The sequence below is a fragment of the Corella eumyota genome, chromosome 6 (genome assembly GCF_963082875.1).
Source record: "Corella eumyota chromosome 6, kaCorEumy4.1, whole genome shotgun sequence".
Lineage (NCBI taxonomy): Eukaryota > Metazoa > Chordata > Ascidiacea > Phlebobranchia > Corellidae > Corella > Corella eumyota.
This window is the reverse complement of record NC_137495.1, coordinates 12,817,469-12,837,441: the sequence shown is the minus strand read 5'-3', so window position 1 is coordinate 12,837,441 and position 19,973 is coordinate 12,817,469. Positions and strand designations below refer to the sequence as shown.

Here is a 19,973-nt window from a genome sequence, read left to right as displayed (position 1 = left end):
GGGGTTGTTAAGACTGTACTTGTTCCAGTAAAGTACTTTAAATAATATTTAACATTGCTGGATATTTAAACATGATCTTATAAGCATTGTACAAATAAAACACAATATTACTGAATAACTAGGAACTTTAATCGCTTCTACAAATTGTTTAGCAAGCGGTTAAGAATTAATATTTGCATAAAATACAAACATTTAAAAGCACATCTATAATAATTACATAAGATTCAGGTTAACATACAACAGTGGTGACAAGTCAAATAATGTCGTGGTTTCAAATAATAGAAAAGATTCAAAATTTCATTCAAATAGTATTTGTACTAATTGACATACATCTTTAAAATTCATTTTAACTGGTCAAATACAAGAAAAGTTTAAAGCCATGCCCTATATGCCTCTATTGTAGCACATATAAAGCATTAAAGAAGTTGAATGTTTTTATAGGTTAATAAAATACAAGTAAAATAATGTTTAATATTGTCATTTATGCAAAAGTTTTATATTAGGAGAGGTTCCCTGCCAACATTTAATATATATAGAAAATAACAACATTAAAACCTAAAGATCATTACTAAAAACTACACAAAACTACATATTAGTAAAGCAAGTGCACACTTCCTCATTAAAATGCATTTTTTAACAATGAAATTATTCTTGAACTTAAATAAATTATTCTTGAACTTAAATTTTTTTTCAAACAAAATGAACAAAGCTTCCATGATTTCAGAGCCACAACCTAGTTAAAAGTGGGTGTAATTTTATTAAAATCTAATTTAATTATTGAGTAAAATTATTAACATTTTTAAAAATAATTTTAACAAATACTTAAAATTTATTAAATCACTAATATTTATGGTAAGGTGAAAACTCACAATATTTGTTGCTTTAGTTACATTGTCACTGGAAGATGGTTGATTATAAATACCTAAATAAAACAAATCGACAGTTGAAATAACATGTTTTAGAGGGTTTAAACTAACGTGTTTTAGGGGTTTGTATTTGTTTTTAAATTTGAAGTTATTCTTTTTGCGTAGTAAAATGTAAATGTATGCCTTAAAAATTATCAACCATTTAAAAAAAAAATTGAAAATAGAATGTAACAAATCAAAATATTTAATAACTAATCTACAAAAATAAAGGTAGTCTTAAAAGTGTCAAAAACCTCTTTTATTAAAAGTTAGTTTTAGTTTATTCTTGTAAAGGGGTTTAAATATAGTAAATATGTTTGTCCTATAGTAAATATGTTTAAATAATGTTGTATAGTAAACAAAACTTACAGATCTATATTTGGAACTTTTTTGCTTGCTTCCCTCAATAGTTGTTCCCCAACCTCAGTAAAACCACAATCCCATGCACATAAGCATTGAAAGTTGTGGAGGCATGATGAGAAAGCAACAGCACACTCATCTCCAAGATTGTTGTAGCTAATAATCAACATTTTCATCTGAAACATTTAAACTTTAATTAGAATCTGTTATTAGCACACCAATAGTTTAAATAAAGTTTTATTGTTAAATTATAATTTGCTTTTTGATAAATTTTATTGATTCAAATATTTTAAATGTTTAAAATTAAATTTGTTTAATATAACTATAAAAAATAATTATTGTTAAATTTAAACATTTTCTAAAGATTTAAATTGTTCTTGTGGTTAGGTTACATGTTGCATTTTTTCATTTTTAAAACTTTTAATTTTCAAATAATTTGATTCTGGAAAAACACTAAAACTTATTTTAGCAAACATTAATACAATGGATTGTAACTTAACAATGGAGCATTGTTAAAGTTAATGGGCATTGTGACTGTTTAACTTTTTTTACAAAATTATAAATTTAATAAAAATTAAAGTTTTGTTTAAACAAATCAATTTTAATTTTAAATGTTCAACTTTATCTTAAACAAAATTTATATTTTACTTAATTTAAAAATTATTCTAATTCAAATAATTAATTTAAAACAACTATTAATCCAATTATTTTCGAAACAATAAATTTAATTGTTGTAGTTAATTTTAGTAAGTGAAGTTAAACTTTAAGTTTAAATAAAATAACTTAAACTACTAATTAACATAAATTAAAAATAATATTAATAAAATAAATTCATCAATTTTCTTAAATTATACCACAAATTTAATAATAACCATTTTATTAATTTTTAATTATTTCAACATAGGAAAAATACAAAAATATTTTAAAAAACATATTAATAGATTGTAACTTAACAATGACCCATTGTTAAAATTTATGGGCATTGTGACGATTTTTACTTTTTGTTAATAAAATTGAAAAATAAGTTTGTGTTTATATTTTTATAAACTAAATAAAAAAGTTTTGTTTTTATATAAAGAAATTTTAATATTAAATGTTATTTAAATCTAGTGCTTGTTTAAATAAATAATCTTTAAATACCAAGCAATAAAGTAATATACTTACAGTATTCGTTAGTTTTGAACAACCTCTAGCAATGGCCAATCCACCAACTTCTGTGATGCGACAATTCGTAATATTAAGTTTCTCAAACTTGTCAATAACCTCACCCAGTAATGTTGCAGCTTCATCCCCAATTTTGTTCACTGATAAGTTCAACTTTATCTAAAACAAAATTTATATTTTACTTAATTAAAAGTTACTTTAATTAAAATAACTAGGATAAAAAACAGTTTAACAAAATACTTTATAAAAATAATAATAACTAAAATTTTGAAGTAACACAAAAATGACCAACATTTAATATTTACCAACTTGTTATATATTTAGAATATTTAAACTTTAATTAAAATTTACTTATTATCACACTTATTGTTTTAATAAAATTTTATTGTTAATTAATAAATTTTTTTTAATAAATCAACCAAAATATGTAAATGTTTAAAACTGAATTTGTTTAATGTTACTAAAAATAATGTATTAATTGATAAATTTAATTATTTTTGTTTATTTTAAGTTTAAAATTCTCCAAAAGTTTATAAAGTAATTTTGTTTTAAATATTTCTTTAAAACTTTTAATTTTTAAATAATTTGATCCTGAGGAAAAACAAAAAATAATTTTATTTAAATTTAATACAATAAATTGTAACTTAACAATGACCCATTGTTAAAGTTAATGGGCATTGTGACTTTTTTACTTCTTGTTATAAAATTGAATATAAAATTGTGTTTATATTTCTATAAACTAAATAAAAAAGTTTAGTTTTTACATAAAGTAATTTTAATATAAATGTTATTTAAATCTAGTGCTTGTTTAAATAATTAATCTTTAAATACCAAGCAATAAAGTAATACACTCACAGTATTTGTTAGTTTTAAACAACTTCTAGCAATGGCCAATCCACCAACTTCTGTGATGTTACAACGACTAATATCAAGTTCCTCAAACTTGTCAATAACCTCACCCAGTAATATTGCAGTTTCATCACCAATTTTGTTCTCTGATAAGTTCAACTTTATCTGAAACAAAATTTATATTTTACTTAAATTAAAAGTTACTTTAATTAAAATAACTGAGATAAAAAATAGTTAACAAAACACTTTATAAAAATAATAATAATAACTAAAATTTTGAAGTAACATGAAAATGACCAATATTTAATTTTTAATAACTTGTTATTTATCTGAAATATTTAAACTTAAAATTTACTTATTATCACACTTAGGGTGGAGTAATTAAAGTCGAGTTAAATCGCTAAAAAGTTAACCCGCCGATTGAGGTGGTTTAAACTCGGATAAACTTAAAATTAATTAGCTACTTTATCAAAAATAAATTTTTAGTTGTTTCATGGTTTATTAGTTTTTAGGTCTAATCGGTTTAGTAACTTGTTAATACGTGTGGTGCATTCTTTGCTGGAACAGCAATGTTTCATTTTGAGTTTGTAGTTTAGAAAATTACGGCAATAGTCTAATAGTAAAACTAGATTGGCCTAAAAGTTGTTGTGATCGTTTGGACAGAGTCAATAGGTAATTCATAGGTAGCCTATGGAAAACAATACAACAGCACTGCAAAGTTGTATAATTAGTAAGTTAGTACTGGTTGTAATGGCTTTAGTCAGTCTGTAAATCGTCAGTGATGTACCGGACATATCATTGTAAAGTATTTTACCTATTTTTGTATCCTATTAAATGCATATAAAATGTGTATAGCCAGTTACAACCTAAGTTTTAAATGGGCTCTGCCAAATAAATTTAGTTAAAAGATTTATAATTAACTATTTAAGCAGTATTTTATTAAGTTGTCACAAGGGCAATATATTTAACCTTTATTGTAGTTATTGAAATTAGAAATTACAAACATCCTGTCAATTCCTAACAATGGGCAGGTCACAAAGTTTAGAGAATACTTTTACGTCGTTGAAGTTAAAACCGGTCCACCCTGGCTTGGCTAAAGAAGGAAATGCGCGATGATGGTTTTAAGCATTTTGCTCTCAGTAAATACCTATTTTGCACAGAGTATCATATTTTCAATCTAGAAAAGCTTTGGTATTATATTCATGCAAAGTGGAAAGTAAACCCTTTTATTTAAATTTTATTGATAACTATTTTTTTGAGTAACAAAATATAAAAACATAAATAATACAATAAATAAATATGCAAACTTTTAAATTTCATAAAAGTTGTTTAAACATGCTCCTCTGTAATTTTTTAAATTTTTTGTTTGCTCTATTTTTACTCTATTTTTATCTCAAGTTCTTTCATTTTTAAATCATGTTTATTTTTATTTCTTGGTTCTTTATTAATAACTTTTTGGTTAGTATATGAATTTCTTTTTTATTTTCTATTTCCTGCCTAAGTAGTAACATTTTTGCCTCCCTTACCTCACCAGAATCGCTTTTTCTTTTTAAAGACTTCTTTTTCAAAACTAGAACTTATAATTTGTTATAATGTTCACAACATGAAATTTAACCTGGTTATTCTTTACATGCTATAAAAATTTCTTCATTTGAAGAACATTCAGTGACAATTTGATCATGACTGGGGTGCTACCAGTAAGATCAAGAATCAGCAAGGCATCATCATCAAAACTGTTATGCAGTGAATTGATTTCATTGGGAATAAGAGTTATTATTTAAAACAAAGTTTTGCAGATTTGTAGTAAATTTATCGTTGTGTGTTATTTGGTTATCATAAAAATATAATTGTTACTCACAAATGACTTTTTGTGTAAAAGAGCTAATGGGATTAGGTGGTGGCCACCTTCTGTTTTTCTAATTTCTCTTTTTTGTTCTGTATTAGCTGATTTGGCTTTCTTTTTAATATTTTTGTATAAATTTTGTAAATTTTTTGGTGTTCTATTGCATCATATATTGATTAAATTAAATTTTTTTGTTAAATTAACCCAAACATTTTTTTGCAGTTGTGTTAGAAGAATTTGTTAATTTTGAAGTTATAACTGGATAAGATTTTACCAATTCCAACAGTTCTCCTTCGCTTTGATCATAGTTAAGAGTTCTAATTTTTTTTTATCCATTTTATTCCTAGCTACAAAAAGATTACATAAAACACATAAACAAAAATTTTTATGCAGTCTAACTATATTAACGCAAAAATGTCTTCTTAAATTTAAATATTACTGAAAATAGTTATTTATTATTTGGTCTCGCACAGCTCGACCAACCAATAAATGACCAGCTTCTCCATTTGTTTTAATTACTGGGATTTCAGCATCAGAAGGTGACAGTTCTTCTTGCCTTGTTTTTAGTGCAAAATTATAAAGACACATAATTGCAACTATTTTAATTATTAAATTGTTCAGATGTGTCCAAAGTGGAATTGTAAGGGCCTGAAACCTTTGTTTTAAAATGCAAAAAGACTGTGCAATTCTTGATCTTGTTTTTATGTGAGCTTTATTGTACTTTTTTGTGGTAATGTTAAGGGATGAAGTAATGAAGTCATTAAATATTTTTTACAAGGGTAACCATTGTCACCTAACAACAGACCAGACACAAATCAATCTTCAAAATGGTCCCGAATTCTTAAATTTTTAAAAATTCGGAAGTCATAAGTCGATCCTGGCCAACGCACAACAATGTTGGTAAATACTCGGTGAGCATCACAAATGGCCTAAACATTAACAAAAAAAAATCCTTTTCTGTTTCTGAACACCTCAGGAGAATCACTACCAGGTGAAACAATAGGAATATGTGTGCCATCTATTGCTCCAACTACGTTGGGAAACCCTGAAACTTGCCCAAAATCATCCATGCATGTTTGCAGAGCCAATCTACTAGGAAAAGTTACAAATAAGTGTTTGCGCCAAGCTATACACTTAGAAATCCGATGTACGATAAGGCACACCGTGCATCTATGTACCCCAACTAAGTCTCCATCACTGCGTTGCAAATTTCCTGTTGCATAAAATCTTCGAGTTACCAAAAGCTGCAATAATGCTGGAACACCATGGCTTCTAATTTTTGAGATTAAATCTTTTTCAATAATGTTATAAAGCTGTAAAATGCTATTTTTATTAAATCTGTAACGCTGGACTATTTCTCTTTCTGTATATTTTTCCAGGGATTTGTAATATCTTTTAATCGTTTTTGGGGAATTTCGTAATTTGTATTTGTTATTTCAACGATTTCCAAAGTATTCATTTTAATAAAAAATTGCTTAACAATTGTTAATTCCTATTGACAATATTTAATAACAAATTGCAAAAAAAGTTTCTATAGCGTACATATTTTTTTTATAATAGTAATCTTAACCCTGAATAGGCTAAAGGTCTGTTTTTTCTTAACTAACAGTAACTAATCTTAACTAAGTCTAACTTAATAAAGAAATTAAAATGTTAAATTATTACTAAAACCCTTCAAATTCACGTTTAGCCTTATTATTTACAAAAACTTAAATCTCGTGCAAAAAAGTGAACAAACCGTCCTTGGTTACAGCGAAAATCAACAAAAATTGTTGTTCGCTGTTTTGATTCGCTATAGCGATTTCAAACCGGTTTAAACCAGTTTTTCGACAAATATCACAAGTTAAACTAGGATTAGTTAATTCAAGTTTAACTCGACTTTAATAACACAAAAAAAATAAAAAGTTAACTGAGGATTAAGTTAACTCGACTTTAATAACTCCACACTTATTGTTTTTATAAAATTTTACTGTTAATTTATAAATCGTTTTTTAATATATCAGTCAAAATATTTAAATGTTTAAAATTAATTTGTTTAATGTCACTAAAAAAATGTAATAATTGTTAAATTTAATTATTTTTGATTATTTTAAATTTAAATTGCTTATAAAGTTAATGAAGTAATTTTTTTAATTTCTTTAAAACTTTAAATTTTTAAATAATTTTATTTAAATTTAATACAATAAATTGTAACTTAACAATGACCCATTGTTAAAATTAATGGGCATTGTGACCGTTTCTACTTCTTGTTATAAAATTGAAAATAAATTTGTGTTTATATTTCTATAAACTAAATAAAAAAGTTTTGTTATTACATAAAGTAATTTTAATAATAAATGTTATTTAAATCTGATGCTTGTTTAAATGATTAATCTTTAAATACCAAGCAATAAAGTAATATACTTACAGGATGTGTTAGTTTTGAACAAGCTCTAGCAATGGCCAATCCACCAACTTCTGTGATGTGACAATCACTAATATTAAGTTCCTCAAACTTGTCAATAACCTCACCCAGTAATGTTACAGCTTCATCACCGATTTTGTTCACTGATAAGTCCAACTTTATCTAAAACAAAATTTATATTTTACTTAATTAAAAATTACTTTAATTAAAATAACTAGGATAAAAAACAGTTTAACAAAACACTTTACAAAAATAATAATAACTAAAATTTTAAAGTAACCCAAAAATGACCAACATTTAATTTTTAATAACTTGTTATTTATTTAGAATATTTAAACTTTAATTAAAATTTACTTATTATCACCCTTATTGTTTTAATAAAATTTTACTGTTAATTTATAAATGTTTTTTAATAAATGAGCCAAAATATTTAAATGTTTAAAACTGAATTTGTTTAATGTCACTAAAAATAATGTATTAATTGTTAAATTTAATTATTTTTGTTCATTTTAAGTTTAAAATGCTTCAAAAGTTTATAAAGTAATTTTGTTTTAAATATTCCTTTAAAACTTATAATTTTTAAATAATTTGATCCTGAGGAAATACAAAAAATAATTTTATTTAAATATAATACAATAAATTGTAACTTAACAATGACCCATTGTTAAAGTTAATGGGCATTGTGACCGTTTTTACTTCTTGTAATAAAATTGAAAATAAATTTGTGTTTATATTTCTATAAACTAAATAAAAAAGTTTTTTTTTTACATAAAGTAATTTTAATAATAAATGTTATTTAAATCTAGTGCTTGTTTAAATAAAAAAATTGAAAAATACCAAGCAATAAAGTAATATACTTACAGTATTTGTTAGTTTTGAACAACCTCTAGCAATGGCCAATCCACCAAATTCTGTGATGTTACACCTCCAAATATCAAGTTCCTCAAACTTGTCAATAACCTCACCCAGTAATGTTGCAATTCCATCACCAATTTCGTTCATTGCTAAGTCCAACTTTATCTAAAACAAAATTTATATTTTATCTAATTTGAAGATTACTTGAATTAAAATAACTAGGATAAAAAACAGTTTAACAAAACACTTTATAAAAATAATAATAAATAAAATTTTGAAGTAACACAGAAATGAACAATTTTAATTTTTACTAACTTATGATTTATCTGAAATATTTAAACTTTAATTAAAATTTACTTATTATCACACTTAGGGTGGAGTAATTAAAGTCGAGTTAACGGTAATTGCAGATTAAACTCGAGTTAAATCGCTAAAATTTAACCCGCAAACTAAGGTAGTTTAAACTCAGATTAACTTAAAATTAATTAGCTACTTTATCAAAAAAAATTATGGCAATAGTCCAATAGTAAAACTAGATTGGCCTAAAAGTTGTTGTGATCGTTTGGACAGAGTCAATAGGTTATTCATAGGTAGCCTATGGAAAACAATACAACAGCAAAGCAAAGTTGTATAATTAGTAAGTTAGTACTGGTTGTAATGGCTTTAGTCAGTCCGTAAATCGTCAAAAGTTTTTTATGGCTCTGCCAAATAAATTTGGTTAAAAGATTTATAATTAACTATTTAAGTAGTATTTTATTGGTTGCCAGAAGCTTTGGCTGTGAGAAGCTTCGGCCAGAAGGTTCGGCCTGCAAAAAAAACGCGGGGGGTCGGTGACGAAATTGCCGCGTAAAATGTCAGTTTAAGACCATATTTTACCGATATTCAAAATAAAATTTGACAAAAAGTATAATACATAAAAAAAATTTAAAAAGTTGTTACGGAAAATGTATATGTTAGTTTTTAGAATAGTTATTTTTTTTTAAATTTTTGTTCCAAAAATGTATTTTTAAAACGGATTAAAGAAGGGCGATTATGGCCTGCATAATTTTTCATTTAACTGCGGGAAGTCCACGGCATAAAGCCCGCGTTTGATGTCAACGTAAGACCGTATTTTATCAAAACTGAAAGAAAAAATTTGACAAAAAATATAGTATATAAAAAAATTTTAATTGGTTGTTACGATAAATATATATGTTAGTTTTTAAAATATTTATTTTTTTAAAGATTCTTTTTTCAAAAACGTAATTCTGAAACGCATTAAAGACGAACGCTTTTGAGGTAAAAAATTCATGCTAGCGTACATCCCATTGATTTTAAACTTATATTATCAATATTTAAAACGAAATTACAGAAACGTTTTTTACACGGCAATTTCGTCACCGACCCCCCGCGTCTTTTTTTGCAGGCCGAACCTTCTGGCCGAAGCTTCTCACGGCCGAAGCTTCTGGCAACCTCAAATAGTACTGGTTGTAATGGCTTTAGTCAGTCTGTCAGTCAGTCAATCCGTCAGTGATGTACCGGACATATCATTGCAAGGTATTTTACTCATTTTTGTCTCCTGTTAAATGCATATAAAATGTGTATAGTCAGTTACAACCTAAGTTTTATATGGGCTCTGCCAAATAAATTTAGTTAAAAGATTTATAATTAACTAATTAAGTAGTATTTTATTAAGTTGTCACAAGGGCAATATATTTAACCTTTATTGTAGTTATTGAAATTAGAAATTACAAACATCCTGTCAATCCCTAACAATGGGCAGGTCACAAAGTTTAGAGAATACTTTTATGTCGTTGAAGTTAAAAACCGTCCACCCTGGCTTGGCTAAACAAGGAAATGTGCAATGATGGTTTTAAGCATTTTGCTCTCGGTAAATACCTATTTTGGACAGGGTATCATATTTTTAATCTAGAAAAGCTTTGTTATTATATTCATGCGAAGTAAAAACTAAACCCTTCCATTTAAATTTTATTGATACCTATTTTTTTGAGTAACAAAATATAAAAACATAAATAATACAACAAATAAATATGCAAACTATTAAATTTCATAAAAGTTGTTTAAACATGCTTTACTGCTCGGTAATTTTTTAAATTTTTTGTGTTTGCTCTATTTTTATCTCAAGTTCTTTAATTTTTAAATCATGTTTATTTATTTTCATTTCTTGGTTCTTTATTAGTAACTTTTTGGTTAGTATATGAATTTCTTTTTTATTTCCTATTTCCTGCCTAAGTAGTAACATTTTTGCCTCCCTTACATCACCAGAATCGCTTTTTCTTTTTAAAGACCCTTTTTTCTTTAAAATTATTTAAATAACTTCATTACAAAAATTAATAAACTTAAAAGTAACAACTATATTCATTTTTTTGCATTGACTTACTTAGTACTTGATCGACACTATTTTTTTTTTCTCAGGTGAATCTTGTACTACAACATCTATGAACAGACTGGTATTACCTTTTTTACAACATGAATTAAAATTAAATTTTTGTAACTTCTTTTTTAAAACTAGAACTCTTCATTGGTAATAATATTCACAACATAAAATTTAACCTGGTCATTCTTTACAGGCTATAAAAATTTCTCCATTTGAAGAACATTCAGTAACAATTTGATCATGACTGGGGTGCTACCAGTAAGATCAAGAATCAGCAAGGCATCATCATCAAAACTGTTATGCAGTAAATTAATTTCATTGGGAATTAAAGCTATTATTTAAAACAAAGTTTTGCAGGTTTGTAGTAAATTTATCGTTGTGTATTATTTGGTTTATCATAAAAATATAATTGTTACTCACAAATGACTTTCTGCGTAAAAGAGCTAATGGGATTAAGTGGTGGCCACCTCCTGTTTTCTAATTTCTCTTTTTTGTTCTGTATTAGCTGATTTGGCCTCTTTTTAATATTTTTGTATGAATTTTGTAAATTTTCTGGTGTTCTATTGCATCATGTATTGATTAAACTAAATTTTTTAGTTAAATCAACCCAAGCTTTTTTTTTGCAGTTGTGGTAGAAGAAGTTGTTAATTTTGAAGTTTTAACTGGATAAGATTTTACCAATTCCAACAGTTCTCTTTCGCTTTGATCGTAGTTAAAAGTTCTAATTTTTTTTATTCATTTGATTCCTAGCTACAAAAAGATTACATAAAACACATAAACAAAAATTTTTATGCAGTCTAACTATATTAACGTAAAAATTTCTTCTTAAATTTAAATATTACTGAAAATAGTTATTTATTATTTGGTCTCGCACAGCTCACCCAGCCAATGAATGACCAGCTTCTCTATTTGTTTCAATTACTGGGATTTCAGCATCGTAAGGTGCCAGTTTCTCTTGCCTTGTTTTTAGTGCAAAATTATGAAGACACATAATTGCAACTATTATAATTATTGAATTGTCCAGACAGGTTCGAAGTGGAATTGTAAGGACCCGAAACCTTTGTTTTAAAATGCCAAAAGACTGTTCAATTCTTGATCTTGTTTTTATGTGAGCTTTATTGTATTTTTTTGTGGTAATGTGAAGGGATGAAGTAAAGGAGTCATTAAATATTTTTACAGGGGTAACCATTGTCACCTAACAACAGACCAGACACAAATCAATCTTCAAAATGGTCCCGAATTCTTAAATTTTTAAAAATTTGGGAGTCATAAGTCAATCCTGGCCAACGCACAACAATGTTGGTAAATACTCGGTGAGCATCACAGATGGCCTAAACATTAACGAAAAAAAATCCTTTTCTGTTTCTGAACACCTTAGGAGAATCACCACCAGGTGAAACAATGAGGATATGTGTGCCATCTATTGCTCCAACTACGTTGGGAAACCCTGAAACTTGCCCGAAATCCTCCATGCATGTTTGCAGAGCCAATCCATGAGGAAATGTTACAAATAAGTGTTTGCGCGAAGCTATACACTTAGAAATCCAATGTACGATAAGGCACACCGTGCATCTATGTACCCTAACTAAGTCTTCATCACTACGTTGCAAATTCCCTGTTGCATAAAACCTAAGGGTTACCAAAAGCTGCAATAATGCTGGAACACCATGGCTTCTAATTTTTAAACCTAAATCTTTTTCAATAATGTTATAAAGCTGTAAAATGCTATTTTTATTAAATCTGTAACGCTGGACTATTTCTCTTTCTGTATATTTTTCCAGGGGATTTGTGATATCTTTTAATCGTTTTTGGGAATTTCGTAATTTGTATTTGTTATTTCAATGATTTCCAAAGTATCCATTTTAATAAAAAATTACTTAACAATCGTTTATTCCTATTGACAATATTTAAGAACAATTTGTGTAAAAAGTTTGTATAGAGTACATTTTTTTATGATAGTAGTCTTAAGCCTGAATAGGCTGAAGGTCTGTTTTTTGTTTACTAACAGTAACTAATCTTAACTAAGGGTAACTTAATAAAGAAATTAAAATGTTAAATTATTACTGAAACCCTTCAAAATCATGTTTAGGCTTATTATTTACAAAAACTTAAATCTCGTGCAAAAAAGTGAACAAAGCGTCCTTGGTTACAGCGAAAATCAACAAAAATTGTTGTCGCTGTTTTGATTCGCTATAGCGATTTCAAACCGGTTTAGACCAGTTTTTAAACAAAAATCGCAAGTTAAACTAGGATTAGTTAATCCGAGTTTAACTCGACTTTAATAACACAAAAAAAATAAAAAGTTAACTGAGGATTAAGTTAACTCGACTTTAATAACTCCAGACTTATTGTTTTAATAAAATTTTACTGTTAATTTATAAATCGTTTTTTAATAAATGAGCCAAAATATTTAAATGTTTAAAACTGAATTTGTTTAATGTCACTAAAAATAATGTATTGATTGTTAAATTCAAATATTTTTGTTTATTTTAAGTTTAAAATTGCTCTCAAAGTTAATAAAGTAAAATTTTGTTTTAAATATTTCTTTAAAACTTTTAATTTTTAAATAATTTAATGCTGAGGAAATACAAAAAATAATTTTATTTAAATATAATACAATAAATTGTAACTTAACAATGACCCATTGTTAAAGTTAATGGGCATTGTGACTTTTGTTATAAAATTGAAAATAAATTTTTGTTTATATTTCTATAAACTAAATAAAAAAGTTTTGTTTTTACATAAAGTAATTTTAATAATAAATGTTATTTAAATCTAGTGCTTGTTTAAATAATTAATTTTAAAAATACCAAGCAATAAAGTAATATACTTACAGGATGTGTTAGTTTTGAACAAGCTCTAGCAATGGCCAATCCACCAACTTTTGTGATGCGACAATACATAATATTAAGTTCCTCAAACTTGTCAATAACCTCACCCAGTAATGTTGCAGTTTCATCACTAATTTCGTTCGATGATAAGTCCAACTTTATCTAAAACAAAATTTATATTTTACTTAATTTAAAGATTACTTTAATTTAATTACCTAAGAAAAAGTTTAAAAAATATATTCTTTATAAAATAGTAATTATGAGCATTTTGAATTAAAATAATAATTACCAACATTTTAATTCTTATTTAAAGCTAGTTTAAATAAATTTAAAATTTAGTTTTGATAACTTTAAATAATTTAAGCCCAGATATTTATATAACAATACTTTGCAGTTACCCCAGTGAGTACAAAAATATTTAGGGGTAATAATAAAACCCCCAGCAATAATATGGGGGTAAATATTATTTTAACCCAATGTTTTAGTTTATGAAACAAATTATTTTAAGCTTTGTTTGGATCAATATTTTATGAGAGTTTTTTATGTGAAACAAATTTAAAGTTAACATCGATTTCTGTTTTTTTGTTATAATTGTAAATAATAAGACTTGTTACGTAAACCTAAAATGCTTGTGTAGTTTTGTAACCTACCTTTATAGTAATATAAAGCTGCCTGCTTTAAGTAGGCATACTAAATACTAAAAGTTTAAGTTTTTACATTATTTTTTATTTATTATTCTAAATTTATTTTGTATTCAGGTAAAGAATGTTAAGTTTTGCTTTCAAAACTTAATTAAAACTTTTATTTATTGAATAAAGTAATTTGGAGAAAATACAAAATGGGGGATTGTATCTCAACAATGAACCATTGTTAAACAATATGAGCATTGTTATCATTTTACTTTTTACAAAATTGCAAATTACTTATTCAAACAAAAAGTTTTATTATAACTACAGAATTATTAAAATAATATTGAATACAAATCTATAAATTTTGATGATTTTATCTACTTTAGTGAATAGATTTCCTGTTTAAATTTAACCTGGGCATCATATTCAAAATAACAATAATGTTTTTGCTTACCTTCACTTTTAAACCTTTAAAGATACTAAGCAGTTGAGAATAGTCACCTACTCTTCTTCCAAACCGCATCTTTAAAGAAAGAGGTTTGGTTAATTGTTCAAACAAGTAGCCAAGATGGATGTAGTCACTCGGCAACAAAGATTCCTCAAACTCAAGGTATAAATGATCAGGTAGAAGACTTAGAACAGACTGGTTGAGGTCATCATCGTTGGATTCATACAAATAATTGCTGAGTTCAACCAGGGTTGCAGTGGCTTTCATTTCTGGGTTATTACTTGTTAAAAGAGTCCCAATCTTTTTACACAAATCTTTAGCATATGTTTCTAGAACAGCTTGTTTCTCATCAAAAGCTGTTGAAGAACCAAATTGAAATTCAGACAAATCCTTGGAACTGTAAAACCCAAACAGAAATTTTGTGACTACTTCCCATCGACTAGTGGAAAACTTAGGAACACATTTTTGAAATTTATCCAGACTTGCCCATAAGAATAAATACATGGCAGCAAACAGTTCTTGCCAGGTGAGATGACTGAAGTTGCTTCGTTTGTCTCCTTCTAATATCTTGACTTCATGTTTGACGAATCATAAAAAGCATTTCTTTTGTAATTCCAGCCTTTTTAATGTCTTTTTGATCAAAAATAATTTTTTTCTGCTCAAACCCATTCCAGGCAAGATAAGCTAGACCTTTAAATTCGTTTTCAAGAATGTCTGTGTTGTCAGGAAAATGATCCGATCTCATATAATGCTTTAAAGAAGTAAGCATAACATTTGTCATAGTTCTTAGATTAACTTCAGAGCCAGACAAAATTGCTTGATTGATGCAGTGCATGGATAGAATACAGTTGACAGGAACATAATTGTATCTGGATGATCTTGTAAGTAGGTTAAGACTTTAGGTGAATTTTCCCCACATATTTGCACGCAAATGTTTTCTTGTGCTTCCTTATTGAAACCAAGTAGTTTTAACACTAAGATAGGTCTGCAAGAAGGATGCCACTCATACATTTGCCTTGGTCGAGAAGTGATAAACTTATAAGCATTGGGAAATAACTTTCCAGTAAAAATGTTTTTTAGAAAATCTTCAGCAGAGCCATTTGTAGATACCAAGTTTTTAGGTGCTTTCCCTAAAGTAGTACTATCAGCTTCATCCAGTCCATCAAAGATGAGGATAGTGTCAGAACTGTTTTTAATGCAATTAAATGATTCTACATCAGTAGACTCTGGTTGATTCCAATCTATAGATGAATTTGCAACAAGAAACCTGAAAATCGACATTTTTTCATGAAAATCAACTGATCGCAAAATAATGCTGAATATAAATTTTATATTCTGAAGAAAGTCGCTATTTTCAGAAAAAATTTCCTGAATCAGAATTTTAATAAAAGTTGATTTACCAGTCCCTGCGTGCCCAACAAGCGCCATGACTTTAGAATGTATTTTAATAAAATCTCTTTTTTTCTTGTCTAATTCAAGTCGGTCAGCTTCATTTTTTGTCGTTTTAATGAATTTTCGTTTAGCTGCTGCTTCAGCATTTCTTTTTGCTAATTCAAATACCTCATTTACTTTAATCTTTGTACCAAAGTGATAGTCAGGTTCAGTTAACTTGGACATTCTTTCAAATTGTTTCTTTCTGGTATGAAAGTGATCAACTGAATCTAGATATTTAATATCAGTTGAAGAATATTGAGCAAGTTCTAACTCAACAAATTCTAATTGTTTGTCTAACTGGACAGGAGAGCAGAATTCATTGGCAAAACTACTAGCTTGGTCAAAACACTTTATGGAAAGTTATTCACATAAAAAATTACCTAAAACAACACAGTTATAGATTATTATTTGTTTTAAATATTTAATATAGAATAACTATTGTGGTTGCTAGTCGATCCGTACTCAAGTCGATGCCCAAAAGTCAAACCGTACTTGCATTGCGTAACCCTTTATACCATTCAGGTGCATAAATGTGCTGAATCAGTTTATTTAATATGATTTATCGTAGTAGTAATAGATGATTAGTTCTTACATATTGTACATTGTAACAGAAATAATATAATTTAAGTGCACAAGTGTACCAAAACGTCAGGCACACACAACTTAGTATAAGACCAATAAGTGTGCTTGCATAATTAATTACATATTAGTTAATAAATGTAATAAAATATTTGACGATTAATTGATAGTGTTTATCCAGGATTTGGCCCATTTAAAAGAGTTTGTATGGTGTAGAATTTACATTAAAATTGAACCACTAGCCCTTGGTTTAGAAAAGTGTGAACAATTAATTAATGACCATGTTATGCGATGGTCAAAGTTTTCACAAAGTTATGGTATTAAGTACAAGTATATAAAGGGTTTTGTTAATGTTGGGGCAGAATACAAAAGTCAAATTTATAAACAGTGTTTTTGTGTATATACCAATTTGTGTTGTTTGAAATTAACAAATTATTTTAAAAGAGGAAAGGGGCCATGACACAAATTTTATATTTTTATTTTTCACAGCGTGTAATACTCGCTGTCATGTTTGTTCTTTGTTTCTTTTTTATAATTAAGACTTCAAGATAAATAGGAGTAAAAAATATGTTTAAGTTAATATAACTTTATTTTCGCATTTCACAAAAGTTTTTGGTATCGTTAGTTTTGTTAATATCTTGTTTTGGTCTTTTTGTTAAATTTACCTTCATTTCGTAAAATTTACCTTCATTTCGTAAAAAAAAAAAAAAAATTCAACCCGATAATATTGCGTTATAATAACCAGCTGATTAATTTTTAGTTAAGTAGAAGTGAGTATTGTAACAAATATAGACCGTTGTTATCTACTACAGCGAAAACAAGTTTCAACTTTTACTTGTTTGTTATCCTTATTTTAAGTAAGTTTTGTAACTTTTATGTAAGTGGCTTAGTTGTAATGAGATCTTAAGTGTTATGTTAAGTTCTATTTTAATATAGTTTTGTTTTTTTGATTCTATTTGGATAAGATTGTTTTTGTAAAATATAAGGAAAGAACTTAATATTGAATATAGAAAAGAATTGCTTGTAGTATCTTATTCAATAACACTTCGACATGTAAACAGTAAAAATCTAACACAGGACTTTATGTAGTGATACCAGTGGTTATATTATTAGGTATTACCGCACAAGGTTTAAGGTTTAACTCCATCTGCATCTATCTTAAAGTGTTATTTTGTTGGTGACAAAATTAGTCATTTTTGCTTTTACTAAATACATGAGCAGATTAAAATTATCAAACTTAATAAAGACATTTACATTCGATGCAAGATTAGACTGTGAAGTCAGTCTACTTATATCAAAGATAAACATATACCAAAAACACTTCCATATTATAAACAAGATTTAAATTTACCTTCATTTTGTCTTCTTGGTTCTGGAACAACCTCATGTGGATCTGGAGTTTGTGATTCTTCAGGTTGTTCCTTTATAAACAGTAAAACTTTGGTTATGTAACTACAAAGATTTTTTAATGATTACCAGTTATATTTTTTATTCAAACTAAGTCCAAAATTTTATTAATTATTATAAACAATATTTAAACTTGTTTTTAAACATGCTTATATTTATTGACAACTTTAAAGTTAAAACCTGATTTGAAGTAGAGGATCTCGGTTGTACATTTTCATTAGAAGTGGAACCTTTTAAAGTAAATAATATTGGATTAAAACAATGTTTCTTACAGGTGATATTATATTGCAATAATTTAAAACATAAGTTAATTTAAATATTGCCATTTATCGAGTTGGTCGTCAGTATTAGCCAATCAAGTCAGCTTTAGAATTTTTTAAAATTTCGATTGTTTAGTTAAAATATCAACTAAGGTCTAAACTATTGTATTTATAAAAATAAAAATGTTTTTGTTTGTTTTAATTAAATTTTAACATTAATGGTTATCAATAACTAAGCAGTGATAACAAGTTAATATATTGTGTAACAAATAACCATTTAACAAAGTTACTTTTTAGGTTAGCTGTGCCCACCTATAATTACATTAAAACCTGAAAAGTTAGATTCGAATGGTAATAAATATTTAACAACAACCAGCTTTTTTTATGTTAATAATAAGATTAGTGACAATTAATGTCACAAATCATTTTTATCTTAACAGCTGTAATTGTGATCAATAATCGCCTTTTTCGTAGAAACAATAATACGACTTTAACAATTTTAAAATTAAACAATAGATTTATCGCACTTTGACCATATCAGACTTGTAGCCTTATCACACTGTCATATTGTTCGATTGTGGAACAAACTTGCAAATACCCGCCATGCTATTGTTATTGTTGTTTATAAAATCTGTGCACATTCCGTTAAAAGATTTATTCAGCGTTTGAAATTGTTGAGATACTTATTGCCGTTGTTTAATAAACGTGTTTTGCTAAGTAAACTGTGTCGTTATAATTTCAAATCTACAAGGTCTTCTATAGACATTCAAAGTAGTGCCAGTCAAACCTGTTTCCACCATTACGTCTTTAGACTCTACACTTTTAAAAACGTGACATCTGGAGGCTTGTCCGGGAGCAGACTGTTTGAAAGCTACAGAAAGTCAAAAATACAAGGCGTATTTTATCGATAAGTTACCGAAGAGATGGAGAAACACATAGCAGCTGGACAGATGCTAGGCTACGAAGGAGTCGAGTCACGAACGTTCGGTAATGAACTACAAGCTTGCGAACGCGAGGAGCGGAGAGAAGCAAGAGAAGCCGAAGAAAAAGCCAATTTACATTCATTAGAAATAAAAAAACTAGAAATTGCGTTGGTAGAACGTAATGGATCACAAAATGGAGATATAGTTGCCAGGGCCAAAGCTGCTGCCTTTCGTAGATGACAAAGATGATTTGGACAGCTACCTTCTCCGATTTGAACAGTTCGCCGTGACAAGCGGCTGGGAGAAATGAGATTGGGCTACGTCTCTCAGCGCTCTTTTGACCAGCAAAGCCTTGAACGTATACTCAAGGTTATGTGATGATGCCATTTAATATGAACGTGTAAAAGAGTCGCTCTTGAAGCGATACGATTTTACAGAAAACGGCTATCGTAATAAATTTAGAACCAGTCAGTCAAACCTGTTTCCATCGTTACGTCTTTAGACTCTACACTTTTAAAAACGTGACAATTAAACATTTTAATCATTATTAAAAGTTGACTTTACAGCCTAATTCTACAGTAACTTTACCCAAACTAAATCAGTGTTTAGAATTATATAATGTTATTGACCAGATGATATATTTATATTATCATAGACAGACCATAGACAAGCAAGGATCTTAAAAAAGTATGACAAACACTTATA

At 27.3% G+C, this 19,973-nt stretch overlaps 1 protein-coding gene across 1 annotated transcript; it reads right to left on the bottom strand.

The window, feature by feature from the left end:
• Nucleotides 1-204: 204 nt before the first annotated feature.
• LOC145755870 (NACHT, LRR and PYD domains-containing protein 12-like) lies at nt 205-18,297 on the bottom strand. Its single transcript, XM_082572104.1, is given in 14 exon segments — nt 205-733; nt 870-922; nt 1,275-1,441; nt 2,430-2,588; nt 3,285-3,443; nt 7,529-7,687; nt 8,387-8,545; nt 13,592-13,750; nt 14,672-15,242; nt 15,244-15,416; nt 15,512-15,906; nt 16,066-16,434; nt 18,030-18,130; nt 18,266-18,297. Coding segments are annotated over 13 exon segments (2,613 nt in total). The 3' UTR covers nt 205-733; nt 870-912.
• Between the last annotated feature and the right edge of the window lie 1,676 nt (nt 18,298-19,973).